At 24.3% G+C, this 20,975-nt stretch overlaps 1 protein-coding gene across 4 annotated transcripts in view; it reads left to right on the top strand.

Annotated features, from left to right (window-relative positions):
• Window positions 1–718: 718 nt before the first annotated feature.
• Window positions 719–20,975, top strand: part of LOC119672497 (glycogenin-1-like) — a 33,547-nt gene continuing 13,290 nt past the window's right edge. For 2 of the 4 annotated variants that reach the window (XM_038083555.1, XM_038083556.1), the window contains exon 1: window positions 719–1,013. In XM_038083555.1, coding sequence (XP_037939483.1) covers window positions 1,007–1,013 — 7 coding nt within the window. In that variant the 5' untranslated portion in view covers window positions 719–1,006. The remainder of the gene's footprint in view (window positions 1,014–20,975) is intronic. The other 2 variants (XM_038083557.1, XM_038083558.1) reach the window with 2 other exon arrangements.

Consider the following 20,975-nt stretch of genomic DNA (forward strand, 5'->3'; position numbering starts at 1 on the left):
GCGCTTTCTTTTAAATTCGAAGTACCCATGTACCATTGTACATTTTTAAAAATTCTTTAAAAATTCAAAACTGCCCATATGTACGGCAGCTTCAATATATTACAGATTTATCAAATCGCCCTCGTATGCTACACGCTGCACAATTCTACTCCAGTCTACATTTTTTAAAGACTGCCCTAGTATATTTTCTTCTATATTATATATGCCCTATATATATTATATTTTACTTCTATTTATATTATAATAAGACTTAATGTAAAAAAAATCAATAAAAATAAAATTAATCAATTATTATTATTATTAATATATATAATAAATATTAATAACATATTACACCATTACACCATATAACATTGTCTACATAATAAATAGTTATTTTTAATTATTTTAAAGATAGTTTTCACTTACAATTTATTTTTAACATTTGTTTATTTATATTTATTTAATTGTTTAAATTTCAAATAAAATAAATTAAATTAAATTAAAATTTTTTAAAGTGTGTCTATAAGTCCAAAGCAAATGATGCTTACGTTATCCTTCATACGCATTTTCCACGCGTTAAGCACAATACTTGTGGAATGTATTGCAAAGAGAACTTATTACGTTCCAAACAGCACACATATTTATAAAACAAAAACAAAAACAAAAATGTTTTACTTAAGTGGTGTGTATTTGAATTTGTTTATTTAATTTTATTTATGCAAGTTCAATTTCACTTGCCGTTCAACCAAAAGCGTACACAAGCAGTTGCTGTGCTTTCAATTATTCAACTTAACGGTGGCCAGTTCAGTTTCTCGTCGTTCGTGTAGAGAACAACATCGTTCGATTATTGGCTGCTGCAAGTTTTGTAGTGACAAACGTGCCCACCTAAAAATAAAAAGGAAGAAATTTTCTTTTGTGTTTTACGTTAAAGAAAAAAATTAATTTTTTTTACTAAAAAGTCCTGTGACTTTTTGAAGTGATTTCTTTTTTGAAGTAGTGTACATTTAAATTAAATTAAATCAAAATGAGCAGTAAGTTTCGAAAAATACAAAAACAAACAATAAACGCAAAATAAAAAAAAATTAAAATTATTTAAAAAAATATATTTTATTTTAAATGAATAAAATAGAAAGAGAGTGGCTGCAGCATGGCTAAAATGAATTCATTTCAACTTCATTTTAAATCATATGCGTCTGAGTTTATTTCATTTTTTTTCATATTTATAATTTACTTCCCATAAAAAGTATGGACCTGCCCTAATAAGAGTTTTTGAAAGCAAGCTCCCGCAATGCATCGTTTCTCTAATATATTTACATATAAATTTAGAATTCAATATGAAAATCAAAAAAAAAAAAAATTATTATAAATAATTATTATATTTGCAATTTTATATTATTTTATAATAAATAAATTTGTTTGCTTTTTTTCTGGTTTGATATCGCGCCGTGGTTTGTGTGAGTTGTAAATGAAAATCAAAATCAAATTTAATGACAAAATTGCGGCGACCTTTACTGACCTTCAATAGTGTTTTCTTATTATTTTTATATATCTTTCATTCGAATGCATTTCTTAATGTGCTTTTAGGTGTGCACATTGTGAGAAAAATAACACAGAATTTCTAGAGATTAAATATATTTAATTTGTGTACAAATGTATAAATTTTTCTAGTTGCTTTTGTGTACAAATTTAAACAAAATTTACAAAATTAAAATTATGTTTCAAATTTCAATGTTGATTCTCCAATATTCTTGATTATTCTGCCTTAAAAAAATCAAAAACAAAAACTCTTCACACCACACTGATGCTCATTTGTCAAAAATTCGCTAATTTACACCAAAGAAAAAATGTTAATAATTCATAGTACAGAATTTTTTATTTGAAAATGTATAGTTTTGCTAACTATATTTCAATGTTAAGTTAAGTCAGGTTAAATTTAATTTTTATTGTTACATAAATAAATATCAATAATTGGAATATATAATATTTAATTATAATAATAATATTATTATTGATATAATATTTTATGAGCGGATTAATTGGTCATTTAAAAATTATATTTTATTTTTCATATATAAGACAAATTATTTTATTAAGATATTTTTCGATATTTCGACTATCTTCGATAGCCATCTTAAGGGAAACCAATCTTATTTTAATGATATAGAATATAAAGAATATTTAATTACAATATTAATAGTATTATTAATGTTTATAATTAAGTATAAATAATTTTATATATAAGTAGTTAAGTTGAAGTGGTAATTTCTAAAATAAGTATTTAATTTTAATATTAGTTTTAAAACTATTATTTTATTATAATATTAAAATTATTAATGTATGTTTCTTGATAATTATCAGGTTAAGGTCCTTCATTAAACATATAAAATTAAAAGATATTTAAAAAAAATATACTTATTAATTTGTGTTGAATATTATATTTATATATTAATTTTTTTAAAGAAATAATTATATTATTTATAATATATATTTATATATATAGTTTCAAAACAGTTATTTTATTACAAAATTAAAATGACTAATGTATATTTAATACATAAAATTATAAAAAATTAAACAAAAAAATTACACTTTATAATTTGTGTTAAATATTATAATTATATATTAGTTTTTATAAAGAAATATTTATATTACAGATATTTTTGTCTACTTTGTAGACCATTTTCATTGCACGAAGATTTACGTATAAAATTGACAATACGTAAATTTAATATACATCAATTATTCGTTTCATTAATTTCATATAAATATTTTTATATATATAAATATTTTTATATATATAAATATTTTTATATATATAAATATTTTTATATATATAAATATTTTCAAATATACTTTTTCATGTATTCCTTTGCAATATATACCATTTCATATATATATTTTTATATGTGCATTTTATGAATGTCTATATATTAAAAATCATTTAATAAAATTTCTTAGTTTTCATTGTACGTAAAGCATACGCATTTTCATACTGCAAAGATGCTTTACTTTTATTTTAAATTATTATTTGGTTGTAGAAGGGCTTTAGATTGTTAAATTATATTTAATTTTTCTTTGAAATTAAAGAACAACTTTATTGTGTTCATTTACATATATTTTAAAGTATATGTAGCAATATATAAGAAAAAAACGATCTAAAGCGTGACAAAAAAAACCTATTAATTGAAGTCTTAAAATTTATTTATTTAATACTATAATTCAAAATAAATTTCGCCATTTAGAAATACATTTGACTATATCTTTAAGTTAAATATTGCAACAACTATTAATTTAAAGTAATAGTTGATTCTAAACTTTATTTTAATATTATTATTACGCTAAAATAAATTTTATTATAATAGAGAGGTTTCGAAAAGTAGTGAATTACTACAACAAAAATTCTTTTTATATTATTTTAATTAATTGAATTTTTGGTTGACCAAAATATATAATATAAATTATAAAATAACATTTCAAAAAACACTATATTGACAAAGACAAAAATTTTAACATTGTGGATTTTTTTAAGCTCACAATATTTAACTCTTTATATTATAATTACGAATGATAGATTAAAATAAAAATATATAAAAAAATTAAAACATGTTATATTTTTCTTTTAATAGATTTGTGTTAAAAATTTTTAAGTTATTACAAACTTCGCATCGTCGTCGACACCAATCTAAAAGAATATAATTCTAACATTTTGTTTTTAATTTTTTATATATTTTTAAATTTTAAATAAATGCTTTAATCAGTACATATAATAAATATTAATTAAAAATACTTATAATGATATTGGAATTTAAAAATAAATTGAAATATAAAAATATATTGGAATATAAAAATAAATTGGAAAATAAAAATACATTGGAATATAAAAATAAGTTGGAATATAAAACTATATTGGAATAAAAAAATAAATTGAGATATAGAAATATATTGGAATAAAAAAATATATTCCAATACTATATAATTTATAAATATATTTCATCGTAAAGTACAGAATTTTATTTTCTTGTAATAAGTATATAAATAATCTTGTAATCAGTATATGAAATAAATTTTTTTTAAAAATATATAAAATTGTATTGGAATATGAAAATACATTTTAATACTATATAACGTATAGATATTTATAATAATTGATTTTCGTTTTAAAATTTTCTTATCTATTCATATGTGCAAAAAACGGGTTTTCAAATCAATAACACAAATATTTTTCTGATTATTATGAATATTTTTGCATGGTAGTAAAGCAATTTCTCTCAGCAAACAACTGTCCAAACGCGCAAAACTGTTCTCATGCCTTTTGTGTTTTTACCTTTTTCGGCAAATTGACCTAGAAACTGTTGTGGAGAGAAAGAGCATAGCATGCCGCCACATATGCATAATCTTATCACTTCCAATTGGAATTCTTTGCTATTAGCAACAACAAAATTAAGAAACTGCATTAATGAATGAATTATAAATGCGAAAAATATTTCTACTTACGTTTTTCTTCCTTCTGTAAAAAATAAAATTGTGCATTTAAAATTTACATAAATTATTGAAGTATCATTAATTTTTATAATATTAATTAATTCTATAATTTTACTGTTTTTGTTCGCTCAAAATTTATAAAAAATTTTTTATATTAATTTTTAATTGAAAATATTTTTTTTCTCCATTAAATTAGAAATAAATTTTAATATATCGCAAATTTTTTTTTATGTTAAAATTATCTTAATGTTGTCGGTGAACATTTGAACATTTCTTCATGGGTGTTAAAAATATATATTTTTTTTTACTTTTAGTGCTGATTTAGTTGCCGCCCACTTTGTTTTTAGCATTTTTCTAATAAGAAAATTTAAAACAAAAAGTGAAATACAAAAAAAAAAAAACAAAATAAGAAAAATTTTGTGCCGGCAAAATGGCGCGTGTAAAATTGCTTGCATTTCGAAGCTTTTCATTTATTTTCGTCCAGTTAATAAATTTTTAAAATAAAATTGTGATATTAAATTACATTTTCTGCATTAGTCATTAAAAGTAACTTTTTTTTATTATTTATTTTAATATTCCTTATGAGTCAAAACTTATTTATTTTATCTGCATTAAAATGCAACAACAACAACAACAACAACAGCGACGACAATAAAACTTCGTTCAGTTTGCAGGCAGTCATCTTTCTTCGATTATAAATGCTCTTTACCCCTTTAAGAGTTTCTGTTATCTCAAGTGTCTTGGAAACAACAGATCCATTTCATAAGTTATGCTTTAGTTACATATTTCTGTACATATATAATGTGTGTGTGTGTATGCACTTATGTACTTTATGCTTATATAGCGGATCACTGAATGTGGGATAAAATGCTACACTGTCAGTTAAATGTACTGCTACAGAAATATTTGTCACAGAGAAGAGTGATGCAAAAGAAGAACGTCCCACTTCTTATACATATTTTTTAAAATTCAATAATTATTCAGTATAAAAATGAGCCTGCACCTTTGAAGTTGGCACTTTGGTTGTTGTTTAAAGTAAATAATGTATATCTTAGTTTAAGATCAGGTTTAATGATATATACTGAAGGAAAAATTTATGAAATAACATTTAACCAAGATCTGGCAATAGAAGCAAGTCCAAAATATCGTACCGGAAGTCATGACATACACATCAGTTATAACACAACTCTGACTTCAGTCATTATATCGGCTGTGACATCTACAATCCATCTTAAACTAAGTGAATATGTAATGGTTTGTTATATCAATCTAATTTCTATGCTTCACACAGTTTCAATCTGCTTAATAATTGTTAGGAATTTAGGAGTCTTATACCTCATGTAAACCTTCCCGTTTCATCACCTTCCATCTGGAAGATATTGTTAAATTTTTCCAATTTTTGAGAGAATCGCATGTACCAGTTGTTGTTTGAATCAGTCATAGATGATGAATTACATTAAGGTTTTTTTTTATAGACCAAGCTAACATGAATTGGTCAAATCGCTAGGTCGGCAATTTAATCTTTTAGTTCTATTGTTTGAGTTTGCTTTACATACTTACATAGTATTTAAAAAAACATTGTGTGTTTGCTTTACGCAGTTCAATTTCCTTTCAATCTGTTCAACAATTAGCACGGAAGCTAGTACTTTATGCAAACATCACCAATCCTCACTATCTATCTAGACCATATTGTTTATTTTTTGCTCATTTTCGATAGAATCTACCGTGTTGTTGTTCCTGATTCTCGATTTTGGTTTTTGAAATGTGATTTAAATGGTTTTAAGTCTGACAAAATGGGTTTCGAACGTCATTAATAATATTCAAATAGATTCAAATAGAAATTGAATGAACCTTTAATGAAACATGTTCTTTTATGGAAGGTCTTATAGTTGTGATTTCAACCGTACCATATACTTATTTATTTAATAAAAATAATGTAATAAGTGTATAATTATAGTATAATAATAATTGTATATATGCGAACAAGAATAGTTTATATATGTCTTATTCATTTTCTATATAAAAATACCATGTATATTTATATAATAAAGTGACAGAATAATTACAACAAATTAAATGTAGTGCATTATTAATTTCATTCATATAATTATCTATAATATAACATTGCATATTATATATATGCATGTTTATAATGATCTGTAGGCGATTATAATTTTATTCAGTCTACACCACATAGATCAAACATACAAAACTGAATTAAAAATAGAAATTTATTTTTAAATTCCTTTATTTCACATTAATTCTATTTTTAATTATCTTACTTTTTTGTTTTTCCAATGCCATATAACACATAAAAAAATATTAAAAATAAATAATAAGTTTTGCTCAAAACTTCACATTTTATGAAAGACGTTGGAGTCGAAACATTCAGTATTTCAATGTCTATTTCTTCCTGGGCGTATAACTTGTTAAGTATAAATAGTCCATTGACATGTGTTTTAGATTCCATTGATTATATTTGTTAAGAGTTCATTAAGGATATTGTTGAATAACGTATAGTGAAAGGACATTCTCATTCAGACATTGTCAGATATAAGTATAACCAAAAGAGCTTGTCTATGGAAATAAGAATCATTTTTATAAGTATTATAGCTTACTATACAGTTCATAACTGTGAAAAATGCACTACTACATACTATTATAAATTTTCGGAATCAAAATCTGCTAGGGCACACTACGAGCACTACTGTCATATTCAGAAGGTATCTTTACCTCGACTTTCTCAAAATTTTAAAGCAAAGTATTATTCTCAATGAATTTCCAACGAGATGTTGTACTTATACATATTAATAACAACATTAAAAGTTGGCTATAATTTAAGTGATATTAGAGGATGAATGAAAGATTTGTGATAAATTCTCTTCAATATTTCCTAAAATCAAGAAAACCTGTTCTGCGCAGACCGCATCGTGGGCTTGATGCATATATTCTATAACTTAAACATGTAGGGTTTAGTTTCAAGTTACACTAAGGTCTGATGTAAAATCACGTTTTAAAATAATTTAAAAAAATGTTGGGTTTGTTTCAGAAATAGAGTTTTAACCACTGTTCAAATTCTTATTCAAAAATATGTACTTCAAAATCGTCATAGAGGATTAATTTAATTTGATATCATTTGGGAGTAACATATCTATGTGTGGTATTATGTTTTATTAGGACGTAATAGATCTATATCCAGTCATATTATTCTAACTTTATATATATATATTCTGAACGATACCAGCATACCAGATTGTAAATCATAGATTTTAAATTTAAAGATTTTTGATTATGTTTGCGACCATAATTTCATTATGACTATTATTCGCTCATAAAAATAATGTATTTTAGTTTCTGATTCTCCAGTTTGTTATAGCGTTTATTACCGTTTCTCAATTTGTAATTATTTTTTTATTCTGAGTAATCCCTTCAAATAAAATATAAATTTAATATAATAAATTGTATTTTATTATTCATATAATAAAAAGTAATATATAAAATATATATAAAAAATAATAAAAATTTAATTTATGATTTATATGAGATATAATGCATTGTAGAACCTAATCTTCAGTTCATTCTACCATTTATGATCGTTTTCCTGTTTGTTATTATAACCCTATTTTACTTTCGAACGATCGTGTATATGACATAATACGGCAATATGTATTCTGAATTTTGAGTTCACTTTTACTTGTTTTCTTTCCTTGTTTCCTTGTTTTCTACTTATATTAAACGATTCTCTCATATAATGTAATAAATGATATATTCTAAATCTTCAGTTTATTACATATTATGATGTTGTAAATACATGTTCTCCGATCTATGTTATCATCAATAACGATCAAATGTCGTACATCATTAAATTGAATTCTACTTTTGCGAAGCTTTCCTCAGATTATTTGGCTCCCATACATTCCAAAATATAAAGAAAATGAAGTCGGAATAACACATGGTCCTTATTCAAGAGTACTCTTTGAATATCATTCCAGTATTTATAGGATACTTTTAACAATCGTTCTGTTTCAGGTGAGATCTATTCTCATAGATCTTAGATTCTTTAAAAAATTTTCTGAGTAACACATGGTCTTCATTCAAGAGTATTCCTCGGATATCAATCCACTACTTATAGGATATTTTTAACAATTGTTCTGTTTGAGGTGAAATCTATCAGATTCTTTATAAAATTTTCTGAATAACACATAGTCTTCATTCAAGAGTACTCTTCGGATATCAATCTACTACTTAGAGGATGTTTTTAGCAGTCGTTCTGTTTGAGGTGGAATCTATCCGGTTCTTTATGATATATGAAATTATGGTTTGTTATGTTATATTATGATATGTTAATTTAAAATTTTAATTGAATATATTTATTTTATTGTGAACAAAAATTTGTGTTGTACTAATTCGAAGTGCATTTTTATTACTGTTGCTATGTCAATACTTTTTAGACTCCATGTAAAGATAAGTACTTCCAAGTAGATAGGCTTCATGGATGCGAAGAAAAAAGAAATATTTTATGATTTTGCTGTCTCCAACGCAGCGAAACATTTAATGGCCACACTTGAATTTCAATATGTATTTTTATAATTTATATACATGTTTTACTCACATGCATATATGAGTATACATACATACATATATGATCAACTATTTATAGCATAACATTCCTTACCGCATGAGATTGTTTGCTACACTTCGCCGTTCCCTTGAATATTTTCTTTTATTTAATATCTTTTTTTTTTGATTTTTGCTTCAATATTAATTGTTGTTGTTGTTGTTGTTGTTTATTGTGGAAAGCAGCAGCAACTGTTGCAAGTACTAATATCCACAGTTGACGCTGCAGGCAGGCAATGAGCAATTATAATATGACGTTGTTGGCATCCGTTGGATGCATGTACTACACAGATGCTTGCTGCTTCGATTAATTTCCTAGTCAAATGTCTTTAGTAAAAGATACAAGCACCTACAGCTTCAGATTCAGATACTGACAAACAAGTACTTGTACGGCTCGTACTCGTCCATGTCCATGTATGCATCGTTGTGCGTCAGAAAAATAATTATAAATTCATCTTTGAGGGAGTCGATTTTTGCAATAATATTTTTATAAATTTATATTTATAAAAAAATTATATAGAATACATTTATGAACATATGTACCAACTTGTCTACATATATAATTTGTTTATATTTGTATATAATTTATTATTGTTTTGGTTTAGTTTGCCAAAAACAAAATAGCTTTAGCAATTTTTAATTTTAATTTTTTTTTATAATTTATATATTTTTTTGGTAAATTAGTTGAATACCATTACTTTAAAAATGTATCTTTTAATACATTGTCGATGATGTTTCTTCATTTGCGTAAACGAATATATAAATGCATAAATTCTAATAAGGAAACATAATAAGAAATGCAAAAGCATCATTACCAAGCTGATTTTGATCATTATATACTATGATGTGAGATGTGTTCCTAAATCAACTGTACTATATTCACAAAGAAAAAAAGTTTTTTAAAGACTTATAACAATATATGACTAAGTATTCAAATTTGTATTGAACTCCTTCACATAGAAGTCTAATCCAAATATAGATTAGAATAAGAATAAGCGATTCGACTTGTTTCTACAGGTTTTTTGTAGTCTAATAGTTATTGCTCCATTTTCGAATCCTAAAATATCTATATTACGATACGGGGTCTATATAATCTGCAGAATTAATATACTATTTTCGAACTCGATTGATTTTTAAGCTTAACAAATTTTTTTAATCTAATATTGTACCATTTTTGAATCTTTCCATATCTACATATATTATAATACGGGAACTATATAATCTTCGCGATTATTATCCTATTTTCACATAGTCAATTTTTTTCAAAAAGTTATTGAAACTGCTTTAAAATTCTCACTTTTCTCTCAAAGCATGACTAGTAACTCAAATTTATCTCTTCACTTTACTTTAGCTTGGTATTCCTCCCTACTTCATATCCATATAAGACTCCTTTCGAAACTAGTAATCTATTCAATCCATACTAATTCATTTTAAAACAATATTTCTGGATAAACAAAGTTGACAGTTTATTAAATAAAATTAGTTAGCGAATTTACTAAACGACAGACTTATAAACATACATACATACATAAGTAAAGGGTGTTATTTTTTGAAGAACATGTTCTCGGAACATTTTGAATTCAAAACATTGAAGCTTAACATGAATAAATCGCACCGTTGAGATCAGTGCAGAGTGCCATTATGTTCTCTTGTTGGAGATCATTTTCTATTCTTCAACAAGACAGCGAAATATACCATACATAGCGCGACTTAATCAAATTATTAAAGAATACATTCTATTAGTTTCACGTTCTGGTCCTATGATTTAGTTTTCACGATTGTGTAAACTTACATCTCTCTATTATATTTTATTAGAAGCAGCGAGAGAAGTCGCTGGTGTACTTAAATAAACCAGGGACATTGAACTACTTGTAACCTAATATTAGCGAAGTTATATTAACTTTTAAATTGGTTTCAACGATTGTATAAACTCATTTCTCTATATTAATATGTTTTATTAGTATAAGTAAAATTTTTGCTATATTCTAACAAACCAGTTAGGACTGGTCAAAAACTAACATTTACACAGATTTTTTAGTTGGTGCAAAAATGGATTGAATTTAATTTGAGCTACATATTGAAACTTAAATGCCATCCAATTATCTTTTTAATAAAGCTGTATTTATAGACATAAAAATACATACCTCCCTAGAGGTATTGGCAAATATTTTCCTAGAGGTAGTATAGAGATGTGTTTACCTTTATTTTCTTTAGCTTGTCAAAACAAATGTAATGTGTAATTTTCTGGTTAGCAGGGAATTAATTCTCATAACAAGATTAGATCTTAGAAGTTCACTAAAAGGAACCGTCAGTGGTGTATAGGAATCCACGCAGAAAAACTGCGTATTTGTAGTCAATGCAGAAGTTGTGAAAACTTACGCGAAAAATAATCTATTAAGTTTTTTTCTGTCAGTTATCCGCTTAGGCCTTCAGAAGAAACAGGTTTTGAAGGAAGTACTGCTTTGGCATCGAATAGAATGAAAGACGTATTGGATTATTTAAATTTGACGAAATGGATTTAGTTTGCCGTTTTGTGTCTCAGGTTTTTTGTGATAAATGTGAAAATTCCTTAAAAATTAGTCAAATCTGAGAAAAATCACTAATTGAGATCAGCGGAAAGCTATTTCCTACATAGCAACCAATTATGGAAATTACCATGATTTCAATAAGTTGAAACTCACTTTATACATCAAACCTCTAAAGCAGATTATCGTTCATCGATCCGAAGAAGCATTTCTTGATAACATATCTTCCTTTTTAATCAACCAATATTTAATTTTTTTAAGTATAATTAGTTTTTTTAAAAAAAACTGACATTCTAATGCCTGCTTTAAGTGTTCCAGAACTTATGTTTTGCTCGACCTATTATATTTTTTTTCATCACGCCATTGAACTTGTAAGCCTGAGAGCCATAAATAGAATTTCTGTTGTATTAAATTTATTTGCATAACATTCGCAGTTTTTTATTTTCTTTAATAAACGTGCATAATTTGAATAATTTTCAATTGGATTTGATAAGGCTGGACTGATAATCTGAGCAAAATAATAACATTAAACAACAATTTTCCAATTTGATAGGAAATTAGACTTTTAAGCGCGAATACCGGCAGTGGACGTAATTCGCAACGAAACGTCATTTTGTTAACGTAGTAAACAAATAAGAATTTAATCAGTTTTGACTTTGTATTCACACGATTTTTTTCCAATTTAGGTCTCTGTGCTTCGAGAACTCAAAATACTACAACAATTACGGGGAAGCTTCTCTCCAAATGTCAATGAAGTTAAATTGCTGGGTCAAAACTGATCATTTTATTTTTTAATAATAAAAAATTTATGTAATAAAAAATATATATAATAAAATAATAAAAATATATATAGTGTGGAAAAAATTAAAGATATATTCATAATATGTATGTTTTATAAATAAAATATAAAAAAATGAAACAAATATTCATAATATATAATAATAAATATGATATGTAACATATAATAATATACAATAATATATATTTTATATTATAAAAATATAAAAAAACTGAAGGATGTATTTATAATATATATGACATATAATAAAAATATAAAAAAATGAAACAAATATCCATAATATACCATATAATAATAAATATAATATGTAACATATAATAATATACAATAATATATATTATATAATAAAAATATAAAAAAACTGAAGGATGTATTTATAATATATATGACATATAATAAAAATATAAAAAAATGAAACAAATATCCATAATATACCATATAATAATAAATATAATATATAATATGCAATAATAATATAATAATATATAATGTATAATAAAAATATAAAAAAACTGAAAGAAATATTTATAATATATATGATATTTAACAAAAGTGTAAAAAATCTGATATAGGAATATAATATATATTTATTAATATTTTAACAAGAATCTATAGGGAAAAAATTACGATATAAATAAAATAAAGAATATATAAGGAATATATAACTTTGTTTTATTTTTTATTTTTTTGTAAATTTAATAAGTATAAAAAAGTAAAAAAATCAACAAAAAAATATTTATTTAAATTAAGTATGTTTTATAAATTTTCATTTATTAATTTTAAGCCAACTATATGGATATATAGTTGGATAAATAAATGGCTATATATAGTTGGATATACAAATGAATAAATCAATTGATTAAAATGAATTCAAGTCTTAAGAACTAAATATATTTATTCATATGTATTTGTATATAAATTACATTTAATTTTTTTGTCTATATAATATTAATTCAAATATTATATAAAAAATTCTAATATTTGTTTCTTGAAATGATCATTCCGACTAGCATTTAATGACACATAATAAAATCTTACCAAATTTTAATGACACTATTATTAAAAATATAAAATTAATTTTTAAGATTTCAGCTATATAAAATATTTTTGAATATAAAGATTTATTTTATATTTTTGTATTTTATTTATTTTTTAAAAACTACTTTGAAGTCTCATGGTTAATGTTTTATTAAGAAATTTTTATTATATTAATTAAAAAATTTTTAAAATAAATTATTCAAAAATTTAATTGTATATGTTATCGCCCACATGATGAACACTTGTTAATTTCTTCAGTTGGATCAAGTAACTATAGTTTTAGTAGCTATGGCTCTAGCTAGTATTGTTAAAGTTCCAAGGGTTTTTTTTAGACACTAAGTAGGCATGTTATCTTATTTACCTAATCTTATTAAATAATTTAAAGCCTATATCATAATAATAAACGTCATCATGTTTTGTCAAGAGCAAATAAGATCTTGACGAAGATTTTGACTAAATAAATAAGATCATAGTGACATATTACTAATTTTGTGTTATATGAGTTTTTAATAATTAACTTTTTTGAAGGTATCTCATACCTGTGGACACTTCTAAATTATATTGATAGGGATCCATTCATTTTTGTACAACATAATCCATTGCTTGATAGATTTCTATTGAAACGTATATGCACTGAATCAATAAACTTTATCATGTATACCTTGTCATCTTAACCCACAGAACTAAAAGTCTAGTCGAATAAATGCTATTGAGAACAATAAATAACAGAAGCCGTGCTTGGAGTATTTCCTAAAAAGGGTTCATGGTAGAGAAACAACCTTGTACATATGAGTGATTGGTTTTAGTCCGTACAAGTCGAGCATACCACTATTGTGATGACATAGTGACGGTTCATTGGGCATTTTGAAATGTTCTTAATGCAAAGGTGATAAGATAGTATTTATACCGTTGCAGTATCACATTTCAATCAATATATATCAATAGAAATGGTAATTATTATAGAAAAATATCTCTTATTGTTATATTCCATCCACTATTGAAGTTGGCCATTCACTACCTTTGTTTAGATCACATTCTAATTCATGATCATAAGGTTATCATTTTTAAGAAGCAAAAATTTAATCTTTTTCTCAAACATTCGACTATACTACAATAAATCCCACTCATTTGAGTTTCAAGCATTATTTTACTGATAAAATTCTAATTAAATATTTGTGATTTAAAACAATTGTTTATTTTAGGATTTTCTTTGACTAAAATACAAAACATTACTTTGTTTACATATAAACAAAATCAAATATTTAAAGTTTTATTTTATTTTTTTTTTTTTTTGAAAAATTTTAGACACATATTTGGTTTGGTGTTAGTCAAATAACTAATAGCATAATATAGCATTATGATATTGTTTTGGATTATCAATTATTTTATTAGCTTTCTAGTTTTCTCATCAAAATGATTAGCTTTCCTACTTTTGTAAATTGCATTTTTTGTAGTAGGTTTCTCTTTCATTTATAGTTACATTTCTTGCTATGTAGATGTCTCTCAGAATCCTAGTGACATCTTAGATTCCTTAAGGTCAAGAAATATAGCTGGCAAGATAATATTTTGTTTCCTTCGTAATCAATCAAAATTAGTTAAATGTCCATTATTAAAAGTATTTAAAAATCTTCTATATTGTTTTACACGTATGGAAAATCACAGTAGTCAAGGAAAATGAGGCAGTATCTTATTTTTATTATCTGTATAGATAAGATTTCTACTTGGAATTCGAAAAGTATTTTTCTTACTGCGTTAATTTGTACGAGTATCATCTATCATCTTCACTTTTTAGACTAAAGTTTGATACAGTAGTCAAAAAGTTGAGGCAACCTTCTTTTTTGCTATGTATGGTATATATCTACGATTTATATTTAAATACATTAAAATTAAAATCATTAAAATAATTTTTAGTAGTCAGAGTAGTAGTCAGAGTATATGAGGCAGTCTTTTTTTTGGTGTCTTTAAAGTTAAGATTTATACTTAAAAATTGTGAACACATTCGTTACTGTCTATATTTGCCACACTAGGTACTTCGGTCATATCTATTTCAAAAGCATTTAAATATTTTCTACACTTTTCAGTTGTAAGGCAAGTGAGAGTAGTTTTTCTGCTATATATAGTCAAGATATATACTTCGAAATCGTGCATATATTTCTATTTTTGTCTATATTTGTATTACCAGAAAGTTAAGCGGGAGTGATTTTAACTATATAACTAAGACTTCTTTTTCTAGAATAGAAATAATAGAATATAAATAATACAATTTATTAGTCGATAGAATGTTGGTTTTAAATAGAACCTAAACTCAACTGTTCTCTTTGGTAAAACTTTCGATTTTATGTTAACAATGGTTATAAATCTCTTTGTTGTCAGTTATCGTTTCGTAAGGTTATAGCACTATAGTTATATAGTGCCATCTATAGAATGATGGCTTTAAATAGATCGAGACACCAAATCGTTTTCTTTCTTAAATCTTTCGATTTTATGGTTACAGTGGTTATAGACCATTTCATTGTCAGTAATTGTTTTGTAAGGTTATGGCACTATAAATCTGAATAGTTTCCAGATTAGAGAACTTATTTTATATAAATATTTTTAACTTTATCTTTATCTAATATCTAATGGTATTCAATGTCGAAAAAATTTAATTCGTCTTAAATTTTTATAAAATCTAATGAATTTAAAAAAAAAAGGAAACAGTTTGGAGAGAATAGTATTATTTTTCATCTGTGTTTTTTAATATATTTAAAATACACAGCAATCCTGAAAAGTTGATATATAATTATAATATATATATTATACAAACCGATAAAATTATGTTGTATGTATATCATAAATATATATGTATAGTAATTAAAAATATAATGAATGTATATATGTATATTGTATATGTATAAATCATATTATAAACTTCAGATATAAACAATTGCTACACATTTATATATATATACATTTGCATATGTGTGTGTATATATTTTTTACATTTTTATATTTTCCCATTTTTTTAAAGATATAAAAATTAAAATATAAATGTATATAACGTAAATATTTTAAAAAATATATTTAGATATGTTTGTATAGTTCTAATATATAGTATATTTCCGTTTGCTTCCTTGTGAAAAAATAATGGCGGATGAGTTTACTGATTATTTTGTATATGTGATTATTTTGAGAAAATGATTAATTTGTTTTTTCTTTTTCTCTTTACTTATAATCCTATAGATAAAGTACTAAATCCAAGTTGATTGAATGGTTAATACATATAAAAAAAATTTTAAAGTCAAATAAATATAGTTTTCTTAAATAGCCCCAAGAAATTATATATAAAACAAATTCAAATGTTTTTTTTTTGTTTTTTTGCATATCCTCAAGATTTAAAACGAATAAAATTTTACGATTATATTTTTTTTTTGGAAATGAAAATGGAAAAACTTTGGTATTTTGAAATTTTTAACAAATATCCAAAGGAAATTTCAAGAAATTTTAAATTCTAATCTATTTTTCTTTCCAAACAGAAATAAAATGCGCATCTGTTGTTTACTAAATTTTTAATTTGATATATTAGTTTAAGATTTTCCGATGACAAAAATAAAAACAAACAAAAAAAAAAAGAAAAAATTACAATAAAATACAAGTTTTTCTAATGTGGAAACCTTGAATATTAAATAAAAAAAATTCATAGAAAAATTTGAGGTGAAAAGTGGATATAATCATTTTAATACCTCGAAAATTATGTTTTAAATTGTTTTGTTCTTTTATTTATACTCGTATATTGTGTTTTTATACAAAAGAGTTAATTAAATTATTTTAAAAATAATTTTGAAAATATATATTGATGTATGTATGTATATATGTACTAAAAATGCGGTAAGTTTTTTTTAATTTAACTCTCTTGTCAACATGCTGAATGATTAAATTTTTATTTTAGAATTTTGCAATTTCACAATAAATGCTCCTACACCCACACTCCCACAAGCACACCCACACATCTTAAATATCATATAAACAAACATTTGAAACGCGACAAATATATATATATATATACATAATATATATGAGAAAAGAAAAAGAACACCAACTTGCCTGAGAATTCTTTTATGAATTTTTCTTTTGAGTACGCATGACATCACACATGTACGTCCTACAAATATGTCGCCGCTATATGCCGCTGAATGCCGCTGTACGCCGTCACCGTGACAGCACATTTGCTCTATTAGCCAAAAATCCATAAATGTGTTTGCGGTGATTTTGTTGCTGCTGTAGCCGTGCTGGGCTGGAATGAAATGTTTGATTTAGTTACCGAATCTCAGAATGCATAAAAAAGTACAAAAGGTAGTTGTAATCCTAGTCCTTAATGTGCTTCCCCCTCTGCTGCCGTGCCGTGTGCAAGTGCCAAAATGTTTGAAATTAATGCTTTTGCCAAAGAGTTTCCTTAATTAGCTAATAAAAAGCTTAATTGTGCAGAAAAATGGATTTCTTATCTTGCCAATTAACAGAAAGAGCTTCAAACGCCTTACTAAATACCAGAAAGAACTAATCAACTCCATATGCTATGTGAAGAATATGCATTTAATATAAAAAATTGAACTAATCAATGCTCCTCGAAGCCCCCAACAGGATTCTTAATGCTAATAAAAAATCATTTTAAGTGTTTTAACAAAATGCTTATGGCTTTCGTTGCAAAAAAAAAATCGTGCTATACGTTCATTAGAACTATATAGTTAACGCTGAAGTTACAGATAATGTCACTAGGACTTTTATTTACTTCAGTGAATCTTTAATTTTTTTATTTCATTATTGTTTAATAATATTTTTAATCATTTTTTGCAATTTTTTTAATTCAAATGTATTTTAACTTTATACTTTAAGAAAATTATTTAATCAAATTTGTATATATCTAGATCAAAATTGGAAATAAATTTTTGTTTTTTGTAATAAAATTAATCTTTTGTTTTATTAATTTTCTTAGATCTTATTACTTACAATATTTTCGACTAATAAACATTAGAGATTATAATAACTCATATAATCGGGTCTTCAAATAACAAATACTTAAAATTGAATTTCATTCTTTTATATATATTTTCTTAATATATTGTAATTAATATTTTACATATTTACTTTCAATTATTTATTTATTTCTTGATTTTATTCTTATATATTTTTAACAAACAGGCAACATTTTTAATATACAGTCGAACTGTGTTAATGCAGACCTATTAAAATTAGGTTCAAGTCGAATTACTGACCCGAATTTTGGTTTGCAGAAGCTATATTAATATTTCAAAACAAGTCTGCAACACAGTAGAATTTTTCTTATTCAAATCATTAAAATTAGGGTCGATTCAGATTACTAAGACATTTAGATTAAAAGAGTCATATTAGGAAAAGTCATTTACAGTAGAATTCTGCTAATCCGGATCTATTAAAAATTGGGTTAAATCAATTAGCTGAGAACCTCAGATTAAAGTAATTATATCAAAAATCTAGTAAAAGTCTAATACACAGTAGAAATCCACTAATCTAGATCTATTAAATTAACGGTCAATTCAGAACACTGAAAAGTTCGGATTGCAGGAGTTATATTAAGAATCTAGGAAAAATCTTACACACAAGGACTAAATAAAAACTGAACAATAATTTATTCCTTATTAAATTAATCTATAATATAAATACGATATTCATGAAATTCATAATAAAGTATATTAACAAAGAGCAAATAGCAAACATATATAGATGTATATATATGTAAATTGATCACATAACCTATAAATGTGATTTATTTCAATAGGGTTTTGAACAGACATGTTCTTAACATTTGATCCGGATTAGTGGTTGATCAGGACTACAATACACATAGAGAGAAATCCAACTGACCAGAATTTCAAATTATAGAAGATGTACTGTCATTATGAATTGAATACATAACACATTAAAAATTTACCTATAGATCATAAATAACATAATATTATTATTTACATATTAGCATTTAATATATTGTTGAGATTTCAAGTAAACATATTATAAGATCTTAAACCAACAAATATTAAAACTTAGTAATACATTATTTAATTATTAAGTATTTTTTTACATTTTTTATTTATTTGCCTATTTACTTATTCCACACACTTATGGTCTCACATAGAATACCAGACTTTGAAAGTGTATTTTAAAAGGAACTGATAACACTCAATGTTAACTTCAGTATTAATATTAAAAAGACATATATCAGATAATGATACTAAATTCTTTATAAAAACCTAGGCGCAATAATGAAAACCTTACACTCTTCATATACTCAATCTAATTGTGTTGCATCTATGGACAATTCAGTCAACGTACCTATTCGTCGTTTATATAGTTATATGTAGTCATATTGTATACATAACAGATTATTTGATACGCCATGGCGCAGTCATTAACTATATCAGTTGTTTTTTAGGTACCAATCTATGTACCAATCAAAATTTCTAAATATAAAATAGACTCTTATTACCTATAAAAAAAAAACAAAAACAAGATCCCTTGCGCCAAGACTAAAAAAACTTGGTCATATATAAACACGTCTAAAAGAAGAAAAATTATGATTTTGAGTAGAACCGAAATCGGTTATACTATTGCTAAAAAAAAGCTGGAGAATTACAAGCTTTCATCTATTGTGTAGAAGTAGATATGTAGAATCAGGGCTACAATTCTGGTTAAATCCATTTCAAGTAACTTTTGGTTCAGGTATACACATATCACAAAAACCATATGTAGATAGGAAAGAATGTGGTGAGTGATGCAGAAGGGAGGTAGTTAGATCATTTGATCAATATCTTCAAATATTTTTGTTTATTGTGAATTTTTTTTTTTTTTATTTTCACATATTTATTAGTTTATTTATTATCTTAGTATTAATTTATTTAACTAATCATTCACCTAACTTATTTATTTACTGTACCAATTATTAACTTATTTTTTATTTTGTATATAATTATTAATTTTTTTTTACTTATATATTTACTTTACTGAGTTATTTTTATATTTTCTGATGTAGTTATTTACTTATTATTAACTTATTCAATTTTTTTTTTAAATTTATTTACTTAAATTATTTATTTGTCAGTTATTAAATTATTTATTTTCTAGATTATTAATTAGTTTATTTTTCTATCCGAAATAGTTTTTGTCTAATAAATAAATTTTAATTTTAAATAAATTTTAGTTTTAAATAAATTTTAATTTAATCATTAAAAATATTTTTAATGATTTAAGTCAATTATTTTATTTTATTTCGAAATTAACGTCATCGAATGGAAATAATTGAATCGTTATCGGTTACCGTAGAAAATCATAAACGGAGCAAAAAAAATAGTCGTATATACATATATATTGATCATTTTATTTTGAATAAAAAAAAAAAAGAGGGGCGTACATTTCATGTAAATCCAAAACCCCAAAAATATTTTTCTTTCTAATTTTGCTCACATATGGTGAAATTTAATATATATATAAATCACATATCCACATACAGTTATACTATAGTGTTC

The sequence above is a fragment of the Teleopsis dalmanni genome, chromosome 1, assembly GCF_002237135.1.
Source record: "Teleopsis dalmanni isolate 2A chromosome 1, ASM223713v2, whole genome shotgun sequence".
Classification (NCBI taxonomy): Eukaryota; Metazoa; Arthropoda; class Insecta; order Diptera; family Diopsidae; genus Teleopsis; species Teleopsis dalmanni.